The sequence below is a fragment of the Colossoma macropomum genome, unplaced genomic scaffold, assembly GCF_904425465.1.
Source record: "Colossoma macropomum unplaced genomic scaffold, Colossoma_macropomum, whole genome shotgun sequence".
Lineage (NCBI taxonomy): Eukaryota > Metazoa > Chordata > Actinopteri > Characiformes > Serrasalmidae > Colossoma > Colossoma macropomum.
Genome location: NW_023494903.1, coordinates 563,313 through 584,090, shown reverse-complemented (window position 1 = coordinate 584,090; position 20,778 = coordinate 563,313). Strand labels below are relative to the sequence as shown.

The window sequence follows — 20,778 nt, the reverse complement described above, 5'->3', positions numbered from 1 at the left end:
ACCGGAATACTGGTATATAGTTATGTAAATAATGTATTGTAAGTCTTCAGATCTGCAATCATTATTTATCCCACCCTTAGATCAAGCTCCCTCTTCCCTCCATGCCTTCATCTGAGTCCCTCTTGAGGACAGATTCCTTGTCGAGCACAGATCCAGTTCTGTCTGATGGCTCAGTAGGATCTGCTCCATCTCTAGGCCTGAGCCCTGGGCCCACATCTGCGCTGGACATGAACAGGGCTGACATGAACCGTGTTCAGGAAAAGATGAAACAGAAGGACCAAGAGGTATATAAAATAAAAATCTTTTATTTTCTTAATTGGAATTTTATCTTTACGTGGCTAAAAGACACCTGTGCACTGTCGATTTTTTCCAGATAAGACTTTTAATATTTTGTTGCTGAGGGTTTGAAATATCAAAGAAAAATGTTCTGATTACTAGTAAGGGCAATGTAAATCTAACTAACCAATAATTATAAGAATTAATTTACCTGTCTTAGCATGCCAGCAGTCTCACTGTATTAGGAAAATGACTTGACATTGTTAATTGTTATCCAAAAATTATGATATTTAAATTTTGTGGGCTATTATATATCAATTACCCACAGCAAGGGGATTACTTAAGATATTTAATAGCTAAATATTCAAGTACATTAAGACACTGACCGCTTCTTTTTGGCATTTATAGCTGTGCATAAGGTTGTTCTGAATCAGGTTGTAGCAAAGAGAAATGGTAAAGTTGCAAGTATTATGGCAATGTATAAGGAATAACCCTGTCTGAAAAGTCATTTGTCCTCTTATCTTTATAAGAAAATGGCATTATCCCTGCCTATTTTTGACAAGAAATTCTCTAAATACAAAAAATATTGAAATAAATATGAAACACATACAAAAAAGTGTTAACTGAAATAAATAGGAAATGTGCTTCATCCAGTGTGCACATTTTTCAGAGCCCGAAGATGCTGAAACTTTAATCAAATGGTCCCTTTCTGTATGCCTTTGTGTAAAATTGTACTTGTGAAATTGCTCTTGTTGCCTCAGCAACAGGTAACCTCAGAAGAGAAGGAAGGAAAAAGAAACAGAGGGTGTAATATGTAGATATCTTTAGTTATTGCATATGTAATCTGAAGATATCTATGGTTTCTCCACAGATGTCCTGGGAGAGGGACATGGATGAAGACCTAACCCCGGAGGCCTGGGCTACCATGCAAAAACTATCTAGCTCAGTAAGACACTTGATCAAACACTCATTGAGTATTTCATGATTCATTAATAAAGGCACAGTTGTGCATATGGAATATCTTGATGCATTAAATAATTTAGTAAGAATGTCATAAAAACGTAACTGCTTCTTCTGAATATAACATAATGTTGGCCAGTATTAGAAAAATCAAGAAAACCGCATATGTCTCCTCCACATTTATTTCAGAGGGAATGCATTGTCCTCAGTGTGCTTGTGCATTTAGTTCCACTAGAGGGAGTAGTATGTTCTGAGTCTGAGATGATTGACAGACTACCGTGATGGCTCTGTCCTTAAAAAATGCAATAAAAGAAAGGGAGAGAGCTGGCTGTTGCCAGGGTAGCTGTTGCCACGGTTACCCATTCATAGTAACCGTCATCCAGCCCCCCTGCTGTTCAGTAAGGTGTACTACCTCCCCCTTAGACACACCTAACATAGAGGGAGAGCATAGCAAAAAGAAAATCAGACACAAAAAAGCATTTCTGGTTATTTTAAACTTAAATTTTCAAATTACTTGAATTTCCAGTTTAACTCAGACATCTCCTTGTCATTTTTCCCTTCATTTTCTGTTCTGTTATCTCTATACATATTCTTATTCCTCTCATTTGCACTTTCAACATATATATATATATATATATATATATATATATATATATACTTACATATACATATATGTATGTATATCTGTCTATCTGTCTATCTATCTACACACACACACACACACACACATACATATATATATATTTCTCCTCATATATGTATATATGTATTTCCCCTCCTTTCATTTCCTCTACCCTCTTTCCCCCTTCTTTTAGGCTGATGAGAAACCCCCAGAGCTGAAGTCTGGTTTCATAACTTCTTTCTTGGACTTCTTGAAAACGGAGAAGAAGCAGCCAGGCCCTGTCGTCCCTTCAGATGACCCGTCGGTCAAAGGCGGGATCCGTCCATTATCCCCACCTCCGCCTCCACCACCACCACCGCCTCCTCCATCATTTGGAGAAAGCGAGGGCGAGGGGGGTCTGGCCCTCAGCAACTGCCCATCACCGTGCAAGCGCCTGGACGAGGAGCTTAAGAGGAACCTGGAGACACTGCCCTCGTTCTCCTCCGATGAGGAAGACTCCGTGAGTAAGAACCAGGACCTGCAGAAGAGCATCTCCTCTGCCATCTCTGCACTCTACGACACGCCCCACAGTCTGGCAGCGGTCCCACCACCTCCCACTCCATCCCCGCCCACTCCACAGGACGTGCCCCTTGACACGCCTCCCCCGCCTCCTCATTCAGAACCTCTCCCTCACTCACACAGTGAGCAAAAACATGAAACAGAAGCTTCCATATCACCCCCTGATGTGGATCCTCATACACATTTGGAGACGCAGGAGAGCGTACAGACGCCTCACGCTCAGGAGGAAGAGGGATGCCTGCAGGACCAAGAGCAGGAGGAGCTGGAGGAGGCGGAGCCAGAAAGTTCACAGCAAGAAGAAAATGAGGAAGATGAGATGGAGGAAGAGAGAACAGAAGAAGAGAATGTAGTGCAGAGGGAAGAAGAGGAGAGAGAGGCTGAAGAGGAAGAGGAAGATGAGGAGGAGGAGACGGAGTATGATATGCTGGGTGCTCCCAAGGGTGAAGGTGAGTGAGACAGCGTGTGCACACATGCTGCTTCTCAGATTTCTGCATCATTCAGAAACTGAGTCACTCAGAGAATGTTGATGTGAAAGGCTGCACTGAAACTTACCAACTCAGATTTCTTTGAGACGACTGTCCGCACTGTTATAGTTAAAGTGATCAGATCAGATTTGTGTGTACAAACATCACTAACTTATCTGCGTGGGTTGCTGTGGTAACAACATAGGCGTCAGTAACTACGTAGCTACACTGCAGCTGTGGATTTCAAACAAGGATGCAGGAGAGATGGGGGTTGCATCATCTCGCCCTCCAAACTCTTCAAAAGTCTCTGGCAAGCCTATGGCATAATCTTTGGCGCTCTTCTTGAATCCTTGAATCCTTTTTGACGCTCTGCGAGTGACGATTGGAATCGCATTTCAACCACCTCCAAATGTGGTTTGGATCCAATTTGCAAAAAATCAGATTTTATGTGATTTTTTCCTGTCCAGACCATCAAAAATCAATCTGGATACAATCTGGATATGCCAAAAATCGGATTTGGGCTGTCAGTCTGAACACAGCCTACGTGTATAGAATAATGGACAAAGCTATAGATGCTTCTAAACTGACAGAGAAAGCTCTACAGCACTGATAATGAAGTAAAACGGAAATTAATATCTAGAATCTCTCATATTTTACAAGTGGCATTCAAATATTGAGTCGTAAATTGTTATTAAGAAATTACTTTGGTAAATAAAGTACATGTTACTTATCATTAAATGTATTCTTGTTTTTATCTTCTGGTGTCTAGTTTATATTATTTTAACCCCTTAAATGCATTATTTATTATTGACGAAATTATATGCCAATAGACATTATTAATGGTACACTCAGAAAAAAAGGTACTAAACTGTCACTGGGACAGTACCCCTCTTGTCACTGGGGTGGTACCCTCAAGGGTACATCTCCAGTACCTTTAGTTATGAAACATAATTTTACATAATCTATTGCAGTTATGTTTTTTGAGTTGTATTGACCACAAAGTCTCCAAGCTGTCTGTTTTAATGTTCTGTTTTAAAATATTATGCTCTGAAAAAGTACAAATACAGACCTTTTCCCCCGGGGAAAACTTATTTAAGGTACACAGTTGGACCTTAAAACCACTGTTGTACCTTTAAGGGAACATTGACATTGTTTGTACCTTGATGAACAAAAAATGTACCTGCACAGAACCTTTATTTCTAACAGTGTATTGTATATCTGAACGTTTTGCATTCAGCTTTAACTCCTTTTTCTTTCCCTCTCTCCTCTTGTATTTTCCCACTCCTTTCCTCCCTCACACTTTCACAGATCCTTCAACTGAGCCTCCTCCTGCTCCTGCGCCGCCTTCTCCTCCTTTCCTTTCTCCTTCTCCACCAAGCTCTTCCTCCTCTTCTCCATCTCCTCTTCCCCCACCTCCTCTTTCTCTTCCCTCCCCTCCTTGTGTGCAGGAGGAAGAAGAGGACAGTCCAGAACCTCCATTATCACCACCACAACCACAGCTACCATCACAGCCGCAGCTACCATCACCATCGCAACCGTCATCAAAATCACAGCCTCAGCCACAGTCAGCTCCCCTACACCATCAGTCTCTGCCCCCCAGCCCTTCTCCTCCTGCCCTCCCCTCTCCATCTCCTCCACCTCCTACACTCCCTCCCTCCACCACCCCTCCACCATCTTCCTCCCCTCCTCCTCCAGCTGATCTGCCCCAACCATCTCCTCCCTCGCCCCCTACCCCAGAAGACGCCCCCACACCTCAGATCACCTCCCTCCACCTGGCCAAGAAGCAGGACAACGCCGCCATTGCTGGAGAGAGCGAGGAGGAAGACAGTGAGAGCGGTGGAGAGGGAATATTCAGAGAGAGGGATGAGTTTGTGGTACGCACTGAAGACATCGGCACCCTCAAGGTAAACCAGCGTGGAGTTTATGAAACACTGCACTCAAAAAAGTGTTTTTTTAACACTCAACTTCTTTTTGGATGTCTGATAATTATTATATATACTGGCTTTTTTACATAGCATGTCATTTTGTATTTCTTTATTTTAAATAAAGACTTCTTCAGTACTTCTGTGTAAAAATATTTAGTCCGGCGCTATGAATGAGCCCCTTTGTTTGACATTTATCATGGTCCTTCATACTAAAGTATGCTTATTAGAGGATAAAGAGGTGGTAAACAGACGCGTTTAGCTACAGAACATGCGAAAATTGTGTTAGTGACGTTTGCACAGCACAGTTAGCAATCTAGCTAACATTTATAGGAACATGGCCCACTTGGAAGCTAAAGCTTAATGCACATCAAAGGGGAACTCCACCGACTTTTCAAAAATCCTACGTAATTAAATGGTTAAGATGTAAACAAACTCATTCAGAGTAGTTCACTGTTTTACTGAAGACTTCTTCAGTACGTCTGTGTAAAAATATTTAGTCCGGCGCTATGAATGAGCTCATTTTTTGACATCTATCATGGTCCTTCAAACTAAAATATGCGTATTAGAGGATAAAGAGGTGGTAAACAGACACGTTTAGCTACAGAACATGTGAAACTTAGTTAGCTAATGTTAGTGATGTTTGCACAGCACAGTTAGCAATCTAGCTAACATTTATAGGAACATGGTCCGTTGCTCATAATACTGTTAGGTTGTTCATTAATGGTAAATAGTTCCGAATGCAATTTTTTGCATTGTAAGTATGGCAGTACAATTTGCATTGTAGGCTAAGACTAAGTAAATAATTGGTGTGGCCAGGCTGACAGCTTACTGTCATTGACATTAGCTAACTAGCTTGGAAGCTAAAGCTTAATGGAAGCAAATATTACACTTAATATTAGCCACTAAAAGTAAGCCACATTTTGCTTGTCATTAGCCACATTTACATGCAGCCTGATAATCCCTTAATAATCCGACTAATAGCTCAAGCAGAATAGAAAACGTCAATGAACACACCTCAGTCGGAACAGTCTAGTCCGATTGAGGCCATTCGGAATACAGTTTCTATCCACTGAACAAGCTGGGTAATTATGTAAATAATCGGTTAAATAGAAGAATAATAACAGCTGAAGGAGGAGAACGTTTGGTCACCCATGGCTGTGGATGTTGCGGTCATTTCAAGTTGGAGTTTTTAAAACTTTTTTGTCGTATAACAATGAACATATGATAACACAGCACTGTTGCAAAAACATTCACTTTATAAGTACTTTTTGGTCACCAAATTACCACGAGTCTTATTTAGCACTAGTTCAGTGGCGCCCCTCTTCTCGTGCTGGGGCTGAATCTCAGATGCACTCTTTGGCTGTAGAGGCTAGAATTTCTAATCTTTCGTAGCTAGCACACTTTGGGATACACTTTGGGGAGCCGTTTGAGATTCAGCCTGGGTTTAACGTGAGTTCTGACTGAAACACGGACATTTGAAGCGTGTAAGACATTCAGGTGACATTTTTGGACTTTTATACTGCCGTTTTACAGTTAATCACCCCGTATGTGCTGTAATTCAAGTCTGTGATATTAGTGATGGAATTGTTTAGCATGTTTGCTATCTTTTAGCCTGTTAGCTAGCTGACCATTTTAATTCTACTTAAGAACATAAGAACATTAAACAAAAAAACTTTCCATTTTCTAATGCACATTAATGTAATGAATTTTTATTCCAACTCATTTTATTTATAGCAGATTGCTGTAAATAAAATCTCCAAATTCCAGTTATTCCATAATACCATAGAACTTTGTGTGCTCCTGGTCAAATACACATCCTCTACAGAGAACAATTATGTACATTATGCACATCACTGTTTTTTCGCTGAATTTACCATATTGGAGGACAAAATGCAGCCTGTGCTAAAGTTATAGCACATTATATATATATATTTTTATATATGTTTTTTTTCCCAATATGTAATAAACTCATGCGCTTATACGTAAATTGTGCAGAAAAAATGGTGTATTACCATATCTGAAGCATGCTGATGGGTTGTTGTGAAGAACAGTTTATCTATTTTTAAGATGTCTTCTACTTTTATTTTGCTTGTAAATATAATATCAGTGGGATTCAACTGGCAACCCAATCATGGAATTACCCTTATAATACAGTACGAATACAGTAAATTACTGATGTCGCCTGACTTTCTCTTTCTCTCTTTCTCTCTCTCCTCTCTCTCTCTCTCTCTCTCTCTCTCTCTCTCTCTCTCCCTCTCTCTCTCTCTATTTGCTCTTCTAGCTGGCTTTACAGACGGGCAGAGAGCCTCCTCCGATTTGGAGGGTACAGAAAGCTCTATTGCAGAAATTCGCCCCTGAGATCAAAGATGGCCAGCGGCAGTTCTGTGCTACTAGTAATGTGAGTGTCACGCACATTCCCCTTTCATGACCTCCTCCAGCGGTCAGGCGAGTCTTTTGTCTTCCATTTTCCTGCACAGTGAATGCTTCTGTCTCTTGCCAGCACTGAAAGACATAATAAGCTGTATTTTTTCCCCCTTTCTCCCCTCAACCGCTCTCCTGTCACTCAACGGCAGTATCTGGGCTACTTCGGAGATGCAAAGATGCGTTATCAGCGCTTGTATGTGAAGTTCTTGGAAAACGTGAATAAAAAGGATTACGTCAGAGTGTGTTCACGGAAACCCTGGCACAGAGCTGGAATTACACTCAGGTAAAGGACAGCCGATCGATCCTAAAGGTTTAAATCTGGGTTTTCAATCATGTAAAACCAAATTTGTTGCAGAAGTGTACAGTAATTTTAATATGATGCTACTAATATACAACGTCATAGGTTTCAAATCATTTGTGGGAAGCTGGAAAGATTTAGCAGTTTCAGTTGTGTGCAGAATGATGATACACAGTATTTTGGACAGCTGTAGAACATTAAGGATGAAATTTTAATAGAACTAGCATCCAGAATTTCTATATTTTACAAGTGGTGATCAGATATTGAGTACATATAGTACTTCAAATGGATAATAGTATAATAGTATATTATTTATAATTCAATCATTTAAAGAGCATTTAAAAGCACTGTACTGTGCAAAAGTCAGAGACTACCCTCTCCTTTATTCCATTTCCATTCAAAATGGCCAAGTTATTTATTTTTCAGCATATATTTATTTGTTTATACTAATACAAATACATATATCGCTGCTGTCGGAACAAAACTTCATATCTCCAAAATGGTAACTTTACAGGAAAAGGAAAAAACATACTTCACTCTTAATGTAAGTCAATGGAACCAGACATTTTTCAAGTAGTTTTGGGTCATTTCTTTTGGTCCAGTCTTCTTGAAATTTACACACAATGTAGAAAGCAACAGGCATTTTCAAATTACGACAAAAACCGAAAAATGACAAAAATGGAGATGCGAGGTTTTGTTCCAACAGCAGCAATATATTAATACAAATTACCTGCACAGAAGCCTCCAACAGCAATCATAATATCAAATCATTCAGTATTTAATTTGTCCATTCTTTACTTTTGTACATCTGCTGCCACTTTAACTCTTCCATCCTTCCAATCTTAAAAAAAAACAACCAGTTACTTAAAAACTGTCCCCAAAGATCTCATTAACATTATACTCCCCTTTAAAGAGACACTAATATTCACACGAACAACTACCCAAATTCACATTAGCTTGTCTTTCTAATGTGAATCTAAGATGACTAAAGGAGATATTTGAGAGGAGATTAGATATAAGAAAATAGACTTGCGTAAAAAGCGGGAAAGTCAAAGAAAAATTAGAGAAAAACTGTACACATCGTTTGAAATGTACCCTTAAAAAACCCTTAAACCCTTAAAAGAAATTAATTAACCTGTAAAAACAGCCTGATTTGAATTTGTTGTATTTGTGATGTCACATCCAACACATTTACATATATCTCCCTATTCATTTTACAGCAGTTTAGCCCCACCCACTTACACTGAAGTTATAAGGAGTGTTTCAGCCAGGACTGAACACAGTAACAAAAACAGCCTGTTTATTCTTAAGAGGTAAAGAGAGATTGAAAAAATGATCTGCGATCTGTGTTTTTGTTACATAAACCTACTTCATAAGTGGACCTGAAGGATAAAAAAATAAAACATAAGCATAACGCAGTACATTGGCCCTTTAAAGAAACATGGAAAATCGGGACTCCTAACAACCACACAAGATCTGGTAGACCACCAAAACTGTCCCCATCAGACAAACAGGACTACAGAAAATCAAGCTGCTTCAGATCTGAAAACATCCACAGGTGTTTCTGTCCATCCTTCCACTGTGACAACTCAGCGCTATGGGTCTGAAAGGATGTGTAGCTGTCAAGAAGCCTCACTGAGTGCGTTTACTCAATAATCAGATTTCTGCAGTTATCTGATTATTCAAATGGTCATGTAAATAGCACACTCCAATTTCTTAGATGTAGGTAGATTAAGAAATCCAATAAAGAAAGCTGGATTTTAGCTCAGTAATCAGATTCTTTAGTGCATGTAAACTCTTACTCTGATTTCTTTCAGATTTCTCATTCTGCGCATGTGTGAAACAGACCGCAGTACCAGAAATAAGCAAGCAGCGTCGCTGCGAGACGCAGCAAAACACTTTTAGAGAGGCGCTGAAACCAAATACATCCTTGACTAAATTAAGAATTTAAATATTCTTCATCTTCTAGATGCTGTCTGTTCATATTTTCAGGTAAAGTGGCACAATGTTTTTAAACTAAAGCCACAGCATGAAGTTTGAGTTTTACATTATGTTTACCTCACATCTTCTTCTGTGAGTTTATTCGCTTGTTGAAATCTGATTACTGCCTGACTCATGTAGAGTTTCACATTATCTGATTATTCAAGTGCATATAAACGCATTGATCGGATTACTGACAAAATCTAATTTTCTGCAGTTATCAGGTTATTAAGTGCATGTAAACGCACTCACTGAGAAGAGGAAACAGACAAAAAGCACTGTAGAGCACCAAAACTGGACATCTGAGATGTAGAACTGATGGGTCTAAATTTGTAATCGTGAGAAGCAGAAAATGCAACCAACTTCCAAGACTGAACTTTGGAGGTATGACTGCAGATTTCCTTGAAAAACTGAAAATGAGTCTCCTGAAAAGAACAAAAGCTGTATTAATGGCAAAGAGTGGACACACTAACTAGTGAAAAAATGATATGTAGTTATGTTATGACTGAATTTTGGGGGGAGGAATATGTCTGAAACCCCCCCTTCTTCCAATCTAACGCCCTATAAATTCACATCCTCACCTTCCATTTCTGTGATGAAGCGTTCGCAATCCCCACCACCACCCAATCTCCTCCCTCTTCCTCGGTCCTACATCAGTCCTGCTGCAGCTGTGATGGGGATCCAGCCTTCTAGCTACAGACAGAAGCTCCCCAGAATTCCAGCCCAAGTTCTCAGAGTTCTCCCCCCTCCCTCAATCAGTCTTCTCTCATACTACCACCACCATGTTGAAGCCATGGTCTGAACTCACAAAAATCCATTCAGCTGTTGATGCTTCTGTGTAGTCTGAATGAAGAGTGGTCTCTGACTTTTGCATAGCACTTTACCTTTTGTTGTGTAAAAAAAAGAAATTATAAGTTATTATTGAATAAAATGACAAAAAATATTATAAGTGATGTCAACCTTTCAAACAGTAGTGTGCGTTTGTTTCCTCTGGCCAGGCGCCAATCACTCCCTAAGCCGACGGCACTTGTCCAAACTCCGCCCCGCGTGGACCGAGAGGAGCGAGAAAAAGAGAGAGAAAGGCAGCGAGAGAAAGAGCAGCGAGAGCAGAGGGAGAGAGAAAAGGAGAAAGAGAGGGAAAGAAAGGAGAGGGAAAGGGAGCGAGAGAAGGAGGCAGAGCAGCGGGAGAAAGAGAGGAGAGAAAAGGAGAAGGAGAGAGAAAGGGAAAGAGAGCGCGAGAGGCAAAAAGAGAGAGAGAGGGAGGAGAGGGAGAGGGAAAAGCAAAGGGAGCGGGAGAAAGAGAAGGAGAGGGAGAGAGAAAAAGAGAGGGAGAGGGAGAAGCAAAGGGAAAAGGAGCGAGAGAAGGAGAGAGCGAAGGAAAGGGAGAAGCAAAGGGAGAGGGAGAGAGAAAAAGAGAGGGAAAAACAACGAGAGAGGGAGAAAGAGAAGGAGAGGGAGCGAGAGAAGCAGAGAGAAAGGGAGCGAGAGAAGGAGAAACAGGAGAGAGGGAGAGGGAGAATCAACGGGAACGAGAGAGGGAGAAGCAAAGAGAGAGGGAGAGAGAGGAGAAGGAGAAAGAAAGGGAAAAGGAAAGGAAGCTCCAGGAGAGGCAGAATCAGGAGAAGCTGGAGAGGAGAGGAGGCGCGGAGCGAGGGAGGGTAAAGGAGGAGAAGAAAGGAGGAGAAAGGAGAGCAGAGAGAGCTCGGAGCCGACCTGTTAAAGTCAAAGCAGAGCCTCCGCCCAAGAAGAGGAAGAAGTGGCTGAAGGAAGTTCCTGAAGTTCCCTCCTCCGAGTCCGACTCATCACCGGCCAGTGAAGACGAAGGTGAGCGCATGTTTAAATGTGTTTAAAACCTAAACATGCAGATTGATCATTCATTTAATGACTTTAAAGGGAAATTTGCTTAAGGTTAATAAGAAATGGTTCATTGTAATGAAACCTACTGACTGATTTCTTTACATTGGTGGTGATGGGAACCAGGGGTCATGATGTCTACAACTCAAACATAGCCATTGTATTTACTAGCCGAAGCCAATAGTGTACCAGTGAGTGTTTATATGTGAGGTTGATGATGGTAAAATAGCAGTAAATCTGAAAAAATGTTTTCTTTGGGGACTATTTTGCCTCTCAGCACCCTCCATAACTATCATAAAACAATGTTTTAGGCCTCAAGCAATGTATTCATAACCTTTTAAGTAGTAGTAACCTTTTATGTGATGTAACCATCTGGACGTCTGGTTCCTATCACTACCACTGTGAACAATTCTAACTAAGTAAGTTTTTCTAGAACAGAGCATTTCACACCAAACCACTCTGAATGACTTTATTTACATCTCAAACATTTTATTATGCAGAAAATTTGAAAGGTTGGTGGAATTCCCCTTTAAGACATAACATCAGTAACATCAGGAACAACCATGCAGTATTCAGTACTACTCTAAATTATTTAATAACTAGTATGTGTTATTCAGTAGTTACAAAGTGCCCTACATGAGACATGAGATATTGAAAATTTCCCCCACCAACAATTTATTTACAAAAAGTGAAGATAATTTTTTTGTTTTCTTTGATATTGGCCCTTAAAAAAATATAATTGCCACAAGGGGGCCCACTTACCATGCCAGGCCCCAGTTTACAGCTTACACAGCCCATCAGACGGGCCAGCTCTGTGTGTACATGTGCCTGTACGTGTTTGTTAACGCTGTGTTTATGTGTCCTCACAGGTTCAGTGCGCAGTGGGTTAAACAGTCGAGCGATGCGCGAGATGTTCCGCAGTTATGTGGAAATGCTGGTCAGCACGGCACTCGACCCCGACATGATCCAGGCTTTGGAGGACACCAACGGTGAGTGAGAAAACTGCAGGGACAGAAAGAAGGAATGATGAAGCAAGGGAGTGGAGGACAGGGCAGAATGATCAACTCAGAGTGGAGAATGATAAAGTGATGAAGGAGGATAGCTGATAAAGTGAGGATAGATAAGAGTGAAGGATGTGGAAGGGGGTGTGGAGCGAGAAAGGGAAGGAAAAATGGAAAAGAGAGTAAGGCAGAGTGGAGAGGAGTTTTTGCTGAAGGAAGGAATGCTTTTGTGTTCAAAACACTCCACTAATTACTATTCCCTACAATGGAGCACTACATAGAACATTATTCTAGGGCACATAAATAGACCCTAATCACTATTCCTACAATGGAGCACTACATCGAACATTATTATAGGGCACATAAATAGACCCTAATCACTATTCCTACAATGGAGCACTACATAGAACATTATTATAGAGCACATAAATGGACCCTAATCACTATTCCTACAATGGAGCACTACATAGAACATTATTATGGAGCACATAAATGGACCCTAATCACTATTCCTACAATGGAGCACTACATCGAACATTATTATAGGGCACATAAACAGACCCTAATCACTATTCCTACAATGGAGCACTACATAGAACATTATTATAGGGCACATAAACAGACCCTAATCACTATTCCTACAATGGGGCACTACATAGAACATTATTACAGGGCACATAAATAGACCCTAATCACTATTCCTACAATGGAGCACTACATAGAACATTATTATAGAGCACAGAAATGGACCCTAATCACTATTCCTACAATGGAGCACTACATAGAACATTATTATAGGGCACATAAACAGACCCTAATCACTATTCCTACAATGGAGCGCTACATAGAACATTATTATAGGGCACAGAAATGGACCCTAATCACTATTCCTACAATGGAGCGCTACATAGAACATTATTATAGGGCACAGAAATGGACCCTAATCACTATTCCTACAATGGAGCACTACATAGAACATTATTATAGAGCACAGAAATGGACCCTAATCACTATTCCTACAATGGAGCACTACATAGAACATTATTATAGAGCACAGAAATGGACCCTAATCACTATTCCTACAATGGAGCACTACATAGAACATTATTATAGAGCACAGAAATGGACCCTAATCACTATTCCTACAATGGAGCACTACATAGAACATTATTATAGGGCACATAAACAGACCCTAATCACTATTCCTACAATGGAGCACTACATAGAACATTATTATAGGGCACATAAACAGACCCTAATCACTATTCCTACAATGGAGCGCTACATAGAACATTATTATAGGGCACAGAAGTGGACCCTAATCACTATTCCTACAATGGAGCACTACATAGAACACTATTACAGTGAACAGAAATAGATCCTGATCACTATTCCCTATATTGGAGCACTGCATAGCACAATATTACAGTGAAAAGAAATGGTCACCTAATCACTATTCCCTACAATGGAGCACTACATAGAAACACTATAATGGGTCACAGAAATAGACGCTGTTCACTATTCCTTATATTGGAGTACTATATAGAACACTATAATTGTGAAAAATTAAATAAATGTTTGTGATTTAAGTATATGACTTTGTGCACTTAACCTATATGGGCAATGCACGTCATTATGGGGAAGTCTACCAATTGTCCTGCATAATTCGATCATTGAGATGTAAAAGTTCATTTAGAGTGGTTTGGTCTGAAAAACTGTGTGGAGTATGTGGAGTCAGAATTGTTCACAGAGTTGGTGATAGGAACCAGATGTCTGAAGAGTTTAATGCCTCTAAAAGCTAGAGTTAACTTTCCCTCACAGAAAGTTATAACATTAAATGGAGATTATTCTGACTGACGCCTGAGACAGTTTTATGATAGCTATGAGATTTTTTTGTTCTAATTTTTTTTAAACAATCAAGGCAGAGAAATACATGCAGTGTGAAATACATGCAAGACGAAATATTCCCCAAAGAAAATTTTTTTTTTAAGTTTACCATGATCAACATTACATATAAAACATGTATAGGTTCACTGGTGGTTTTGGATAGTAATTTAAATGGCCATATTAGAGTTGTAGACATTGTAACCCCTGGTTCCGGTTCCTATCAAAGCTGTAAAGAAATTTGAGTCATTAAGTTTCTTTACAATGAATCACTTCACATCAAACCACTCTGAGTGACATTTTGCAGCTCAGTTATGGTATTATGCAGAAATTGCAGGAATTCTGCTTTAAAACAATATCCTTTATGACTGTCCCCCTCAGAGAGGTTCCGTGTGAATCTTTGAACCAAATGACACAGTGCATTATGGGTGTCCCATCAGTGGGTTGACTGTGGGGTTGTAAGAGAAGGGTTGTTTTCAGATCACTATGTAGTGAATAGGGCATTGTTTTTGACATGTCTGCCTGAACCTTTGCATGTGTGGGCGCTGACTTCCTCTCTCTTTCTTTAGATGAGCTATATCTCCCACCCATGAGGAAGATTGACAGCCTTCTGAACGAACAGAAACGACGACTGCTGCGGAGGATCAACATGAGCGCTCAGCACCAGGTAAAACTGGCTCCCATTGACTTTAGACTTTCGTCTGTGGAGAAGCAGATCCATTTGGTTTATGTACCACTGTTTTAGTTCATGTCCGAATACTAGATTGGTGTTTCCCGGTGGTTGAATTGTAAAAACATTCAATGGGGTGTCGTCATGAACTATGTGTACTTACCGTATTATTTCAGGAAAAAGAGCTTTTGATGGAATAAAATTGTATTGTAAGTTATATCAACGTAACCACATTAATCCAAAAGAGATAAAAAACGGACATGCCAGGTTTACCAGGGGATAATTTTTGATGAAAGGAGGCGAGGCACCCCCCTTGCACCCCACCTCAGCTTCCCTGGAGTATCCCTACCTTTTAAATTGGCGTAGGACAGCAAGCTCAACTTCATGTCCTGGAGATGAACTTCCCTTGGGAACTTTCCCATCTACTGTGTGTGTTTGTTGGTGTATCAGAAGCAGCAGCCAGATTGCACCAGCTGAACGCAAGTTCGATTGTAGCTTAGTTTGAACATAAACTGCCACTACATTCAAGTTTACGAGCTACTAGAATTTAACCAGTTGCACCAAGTAACGTAGTTTCAATGTAGTTTTAAGTTCTGCCATAAATATAATTTAAATTGACTGGGTAGATTTGATCGATGGGAAAACTTGCAAGAAAATGAAATATGTCTCAGTTTGCATTGGCAACCAGTTCTTCAGGATAGCTTACGCTCACTCACTGGAGACTTCATTGATCGGAGATAGAAAAGATCACAGCCCTCCTAGCAGACAGATTTGCAACACATCACAGACAAATGGAGGCCTGAGTCCTACATATTTTACTACCGTGTCGTTCCAAAATCTGGTGGGCGACACTATTCAAGTCAACTGTGTGTAGAGCAAGAAGAGCAGCTCCATCAGTGCTCAGGTTGTGTGACAGTGACCGTATTATCATACAAAACATGACACAGATTATTTTAAAAATATAATCAACATAGCTATGATTACCTTTTTGCCATTCAGCAGATTTGAATAGCAGTTACATTAGTGCAGCTTCGCTAACGTTACAGATCGTTCACTGATAAAATGCCATTAAAATATTGTGCACAAGAGCCCAGTTTGAACATCGGAACAATCCAGCAGCAGAACAGAATAAACACACATACAAGAGACGGACGCTTTGAGGACACCACTTTATTATAAAACAGTCTCTTTCTGAATTGTAGCTAATATGACTGACACGCCTTAAGCAAAGTTAATGTATCACGAAAAGAGAGAAATGCAGGCCATGTCACTGCATGTATTGTTGCCCTTTTATGTTGGGTAGCTTTACTGATTGACTGCAGAGTGAAAACGTCATTCTGTGCGAATGTGTTTTAAACTAAGATCGCTTTATGTTCTACTAGTTAAGATGTACCGTAAGTGTCTGTGGTGCAACCAAAATTCTGTGTGTCGCTAGTTTTAAACTAACTTCTCTCAACATGAAGTTTAGGATGGACTTTACATCCCAAGTTAAGATCAAACTTACGTTCAGCTGGTGCAACTGGCTGCGGATCTCTTGTTGGCCCCCTACTGACCATTCTTTTCGGTGGAATGGAAAACGACTCCGATATTTTTACTTAACGTAATCAAATAAAATAGAATTTTTCCCTGTAACTCTTAACTACAGGTTGACTAGGACACTGTTGTCTCTGTGTGATTGTTGTGATGTAATGTTGTGACTCTGTGTTGAGCTGCAATGAGGGGTGTAAGGGGAGAGATGGGAACCCCAGTTGACGAGGCATTTTCTTTGATTTTTGCCTCAACACATCTGACCCTAATCAGCTTATAATCCTTCCTGAGCTGTAGCAGGTATGTTGGGGCAGCAAAGTACATGTGACTCAGGTGTGACTCAGATGTTTTGAGGCAGCAAACAATTGAAACTGCGCAGGGAAAGCATTATTCCTTTAGACAAAGACGAGGCTGGTCTGTATCTCAGTGGAGCGTCCGTGTCTGTGTGTGCCGTGCAGGAGGCGCTGCACATGTTCCCTCAGATGACTGCTGATGCTCTGGAATCCGGCACAGTGAAAGTGCGCCTCGGAGGGGAGGGTTACAACCGCAAAACCCTCAATCGCGTCAAAAGGAGCGTTCCTAAGCAACAGGCAAGTACAGCAAGCTGCACCGAGCTCTAAAATGAACTAACATCACTGTCCGGTCTGAAAAGGCTTTATTCACTTGCTTTGGATTCAGTTTATTCTGCTTTCTGTCTGAATGACTTACCGTCTCTCTCTCTCTCTCTCCTTCTCTTTATCCAGGATCTGAAGCTCTCGACAGAGACGTGTCGGATCTACAGTCTCTATCACTCTCTGCATCATTATAAATATCACACCTTCCTGCACTGCAAGAAGGAGGTAGAGATATGTCCTTTTCGTATAGACTTGCCAAGAAAAAATAATTGATAGAGTTCTGACAGTCAGTCCATCTGGAACGTTTTCTAACCGAGCAGCTAATTTCTGACAAATCTGACACTCTCCCTCTTTTTTTTTTTTGACTTTTTTTATTACATTTGGTTCAAGATATAAAAAGGATCTCAGCTAGAGAGTGTAAAATAAGGAATTGGAAAAAAAGTAACATTATATATCTCCATTTTTGTTTTTCAGTTTTTGACTTTGAAAATGCCTGTTGTCCTTTACATTGTGTGTAAATTTCATAATGAATGGCCCAAAAGAAACAGCCCAAAATTATTCAGAAAAAAAGTCTGGTTTCATTGACTTACAATAAAAGTAAAGTTAACATTTTGGAGATACGAGGTTTTGTTCTGACAGCAGCACTATGGTGGACCAAAAGTACTAAAATAAAAATTAATAAATAAAAGAATAAAAATGTAAAATTAATAATATATGGGAATAACTAAGTAAAAGAGTGGATAAAAGCAAAAATTATATATCTATATATATATATATATATATATATATGTGTAATATGTGTATATATATATATATATATATATATACTATGTATATATAATATGTGTGTGTGTGTGTATATATATATATATATATATATATATATATACACACACACATATTATCTTTTGACACTTTATGGGAGACCTAATTAAATAATTAATGGTTTAATGTAATATTAATAAATAAATACATTTAGAAGTGTATACATCCAGAAATAAAAATGTTTATTTATTTATGCTTTTGTGTACCACATTTATTTTATTTTATTTTATTATTTTTTTTTATTTTATTTCAAATTTATTTTTTACACACTTAAAAAATGCTGTTTTAATGTTAATTCTGTTGGCTCACTATTTGAAGGTCAATAAATTCAAGACTTTTTAAAATTGAAACAACAAATTCTTTTTTTAATGCAGCATTTTTATTTGTTTATTTGACATAATGCTGAGCCCTAATTATGATATTGAATTTTATCTGTACCACACAGCAGTAGTGTCACTACTGTGTCTCTTTCTCTCTCTCTCTCTCTCTCAGACGGACAGTATAGAGCAGGCAGCGGAGGACCCCGGTCAGGAGGAGGTGGTCCAGCAGTGTATGGCCAACCAGGGCTGGCTGGAGACCCTCTTCAACTCCTTCATCGAGCTGCTGACCCTGAGCAACAAGGCTTAGGGTGGTGGTGGTCAGAAGGTCAAAGCGCCCTTACGGCGCATGCTGAGCGGACGGCGGACTGGACCGTTGTGGACCTCTGAGCGGCAGGAAGTCAGAATGTACCATTTTTCCTAACACAGTGTGTGTGTGAGGAGCAAAGCAGTGTTCCGGGCTGTTGCATCGTAACTTGAAAATGCTTTTATTTTTTTTTCTGTGACACTTTTTTGTTTTTGTTTTTGTTTTTTTTTCCTCTTTTTTGTATGATGTAAATGCTCCTCAGTGGAAGAGGAGGAAAAAAACATGAGACGGAGCAGAAAGAGGAGAGAGAATGTGTGTAGATGAAGAAGAAGGATAGAGTCAGTGCCAATGTGAACAGGGTTAGAGCCTCTCGAGCCCAGAGGTGAGCTTTGAACGCTACGTTCCACGCACACTCTTAAATATATAAATATGTATTATTGATGATTATGATTTGTATTATTTATACAAGGACATTTTTAACAAGTACACCCCCCACGCGCAGAAAGCATGGGCAGTTTGCTGTTATTATTTTGAATAATAATACTCCTGTTTTATTAGGGTGTACATGAAATGATCTACCCATAATTCCCTGCTCTTCCTGCCCCCCCTCCCAAAACTGAAGGAAACTAAAGGGGGTCGGACACGGACTTTGAGGGGAGAGTGTAAGCTGTGTGTGTGGATTCATTTCTGTTCTTGGGAAGAAAAAAAACAAGAGCGTGGGAAAATGTATTTAAAGTCAAAAAGACGTGTTTTTTCTGTTTGTTCTTCAAAAGAAAAAGAGAAAAAAGTGGAGTATCTGTTCGTTTTCTCTAAGAAAGCGTGATGGTGCAGAGGGATGTAACAAATTTTTAATGTGTGAACTCGTCTGTGTTCGTTTTTTTTATCTGTTGGTCGTTTACTATGATAATTATTCTTGTTATTATTAGCATTATTATTATTGTTATTATTATTATTATTTTGGAGGTTTGCCCATTCATTTGATCTCTCTGTAAATATTGTACAGCTGCTTCAGTCTCAAGCTCCCGATCCCTCATCTGATCATGAGCCCTCCTGTATTTGACAAGCGCAAATAAAAACAGAAAATGTTCAAAGGATGAAAAACGGCGGGAACAAGCAAAAAAGTGATTTTTTTGTGTTTTTGTTGTTGAGTCCTGTAGTAAAAAAAAAGGGTTAGACATCCAGTGCCAGCCAGTCACATCCATGTCTGTTTTCTTCTGTGAAGTGATGGAGAAACAGAGAGTGTGTAGTGAGAGCTGCTGCTCAGACACTGGGGGCGCTCCTGAGCGAAAAATGAATAGGTTCCTTTAAGGGAAGCCTGGCTACTTCCTTTATCTCCTGTTATATCAGGAACATGTCTGCAAAACATTAGAGGGCGCCTGCGAGCAATCTTCAATGAATAGGGGTGAATGGAGCTAAATGGCTAAAAACTAAAATTATATTTCTTACCATTTATGCAGAGGTTTCCTTTGATTTTGTAAAGTAGGAGGATGTATTTCATTTAAAAAATTCAAGAAAATTAACTGTATCTTTGCATTTTTCTACAGCAAACAGGTATTGAGTTGTAGGATGCTAGCATTAATGCTACTGAGTGCTGATTGGCTACTATTAGTGCTACTGAGTGCTGCGATTGGTTAGGGAGCTGATAAGCTCATTGGCTGAGTGAAGTTTGTGCTCACTGACATCATGAATGTACAGGATACAGTGTTAGAAAGTCTAATAACGAGTTTAAAAGCAAAAATATAGCAATTTTTACATATTTTGAACTCCAGTTAAAGGACTTTCTAACAGTTAATAGTATTTTATGAACATTCATGGCGTCAATTAGCGAGAACGACCTTGGGGTTCACACTGGATGTGGTTTTGCAGGCCGAGGTGCCTTTTTTTTGTTGGTTTCAATGGCAGAGACACGTTTTGCAGATCAAAAGTTAGATAAGCCTCTGAGTCCGGACCCAGACGCTGTCCTATGCGGACCTGGACCTACAACTGATAAACTACGGATAATTATTTTATTTCGACGAGGTCGTCCTATTTTAATCGGCGTATCATTTCTAGTCATAACGGTCCCGATTTAGCGCCCTGGGAAACTCACAGACCAATCGCATGCGTTGTAAATACAACACATGACGCTGCTCAGCCGATCAGATGTCCATTACGATGAGCACTGAGACTGGACTGAGTGACGCACACACAGGGACGGGGCGAGACACAACAGTTGGAGAAGAAAGTGAGCCAGAATATTTTACATGGCTCTAAAAAGAGAAAACTGACAATA

The 20,778-nt window shown here is 39.8% G+C and overlaps 1 protein-coding gene across 1 annotated transcript in view; it reads left to right on the top strand.

The window, feature by feature from the left end:
* prr12b (proline rich 12b) overlaps positions 1-19,385 on the top strand; it is a 36,397-nt gene extending 17,012 nt beyond the window's left edge. The window contains 13 exon segments of the mRNA XM_036560759.1: positions 81-284; positions 1,148-1,222; positions 2,052-2,862; positions 4,189-4,784; positions 7,087-7,203; positions 7,379-7,512; positions 10,506-11,011; positions 11,014-11,331; positions 12,231-12,350; positions 14,816-14,913; positions 16,902-17,033; positions 17,187-17,282; positions 18,375-19,385. Of these exon segments, the coding sequence (XP_036416652.1) occupies positions 81-284; positions 1,148-1,222; positions 2,052-2,862; positions 4,189-4,784; positions 7,087-7,203; positions 7,379-7,512; positions 10,506-11,011; positions 11,014-11,331; positions 12,231-12,350; positions 14,816-14,913; positions 16,902-17,033; positions 17,187-17,282; positions 18,375-18,509 (3,342 nt within the window). The 3' untranslated portion in view covers positions 18,510-19,385.
* The last annotated feature ends 1,393 nt before the right edge of the window (positions 19,386-20,778 follow it).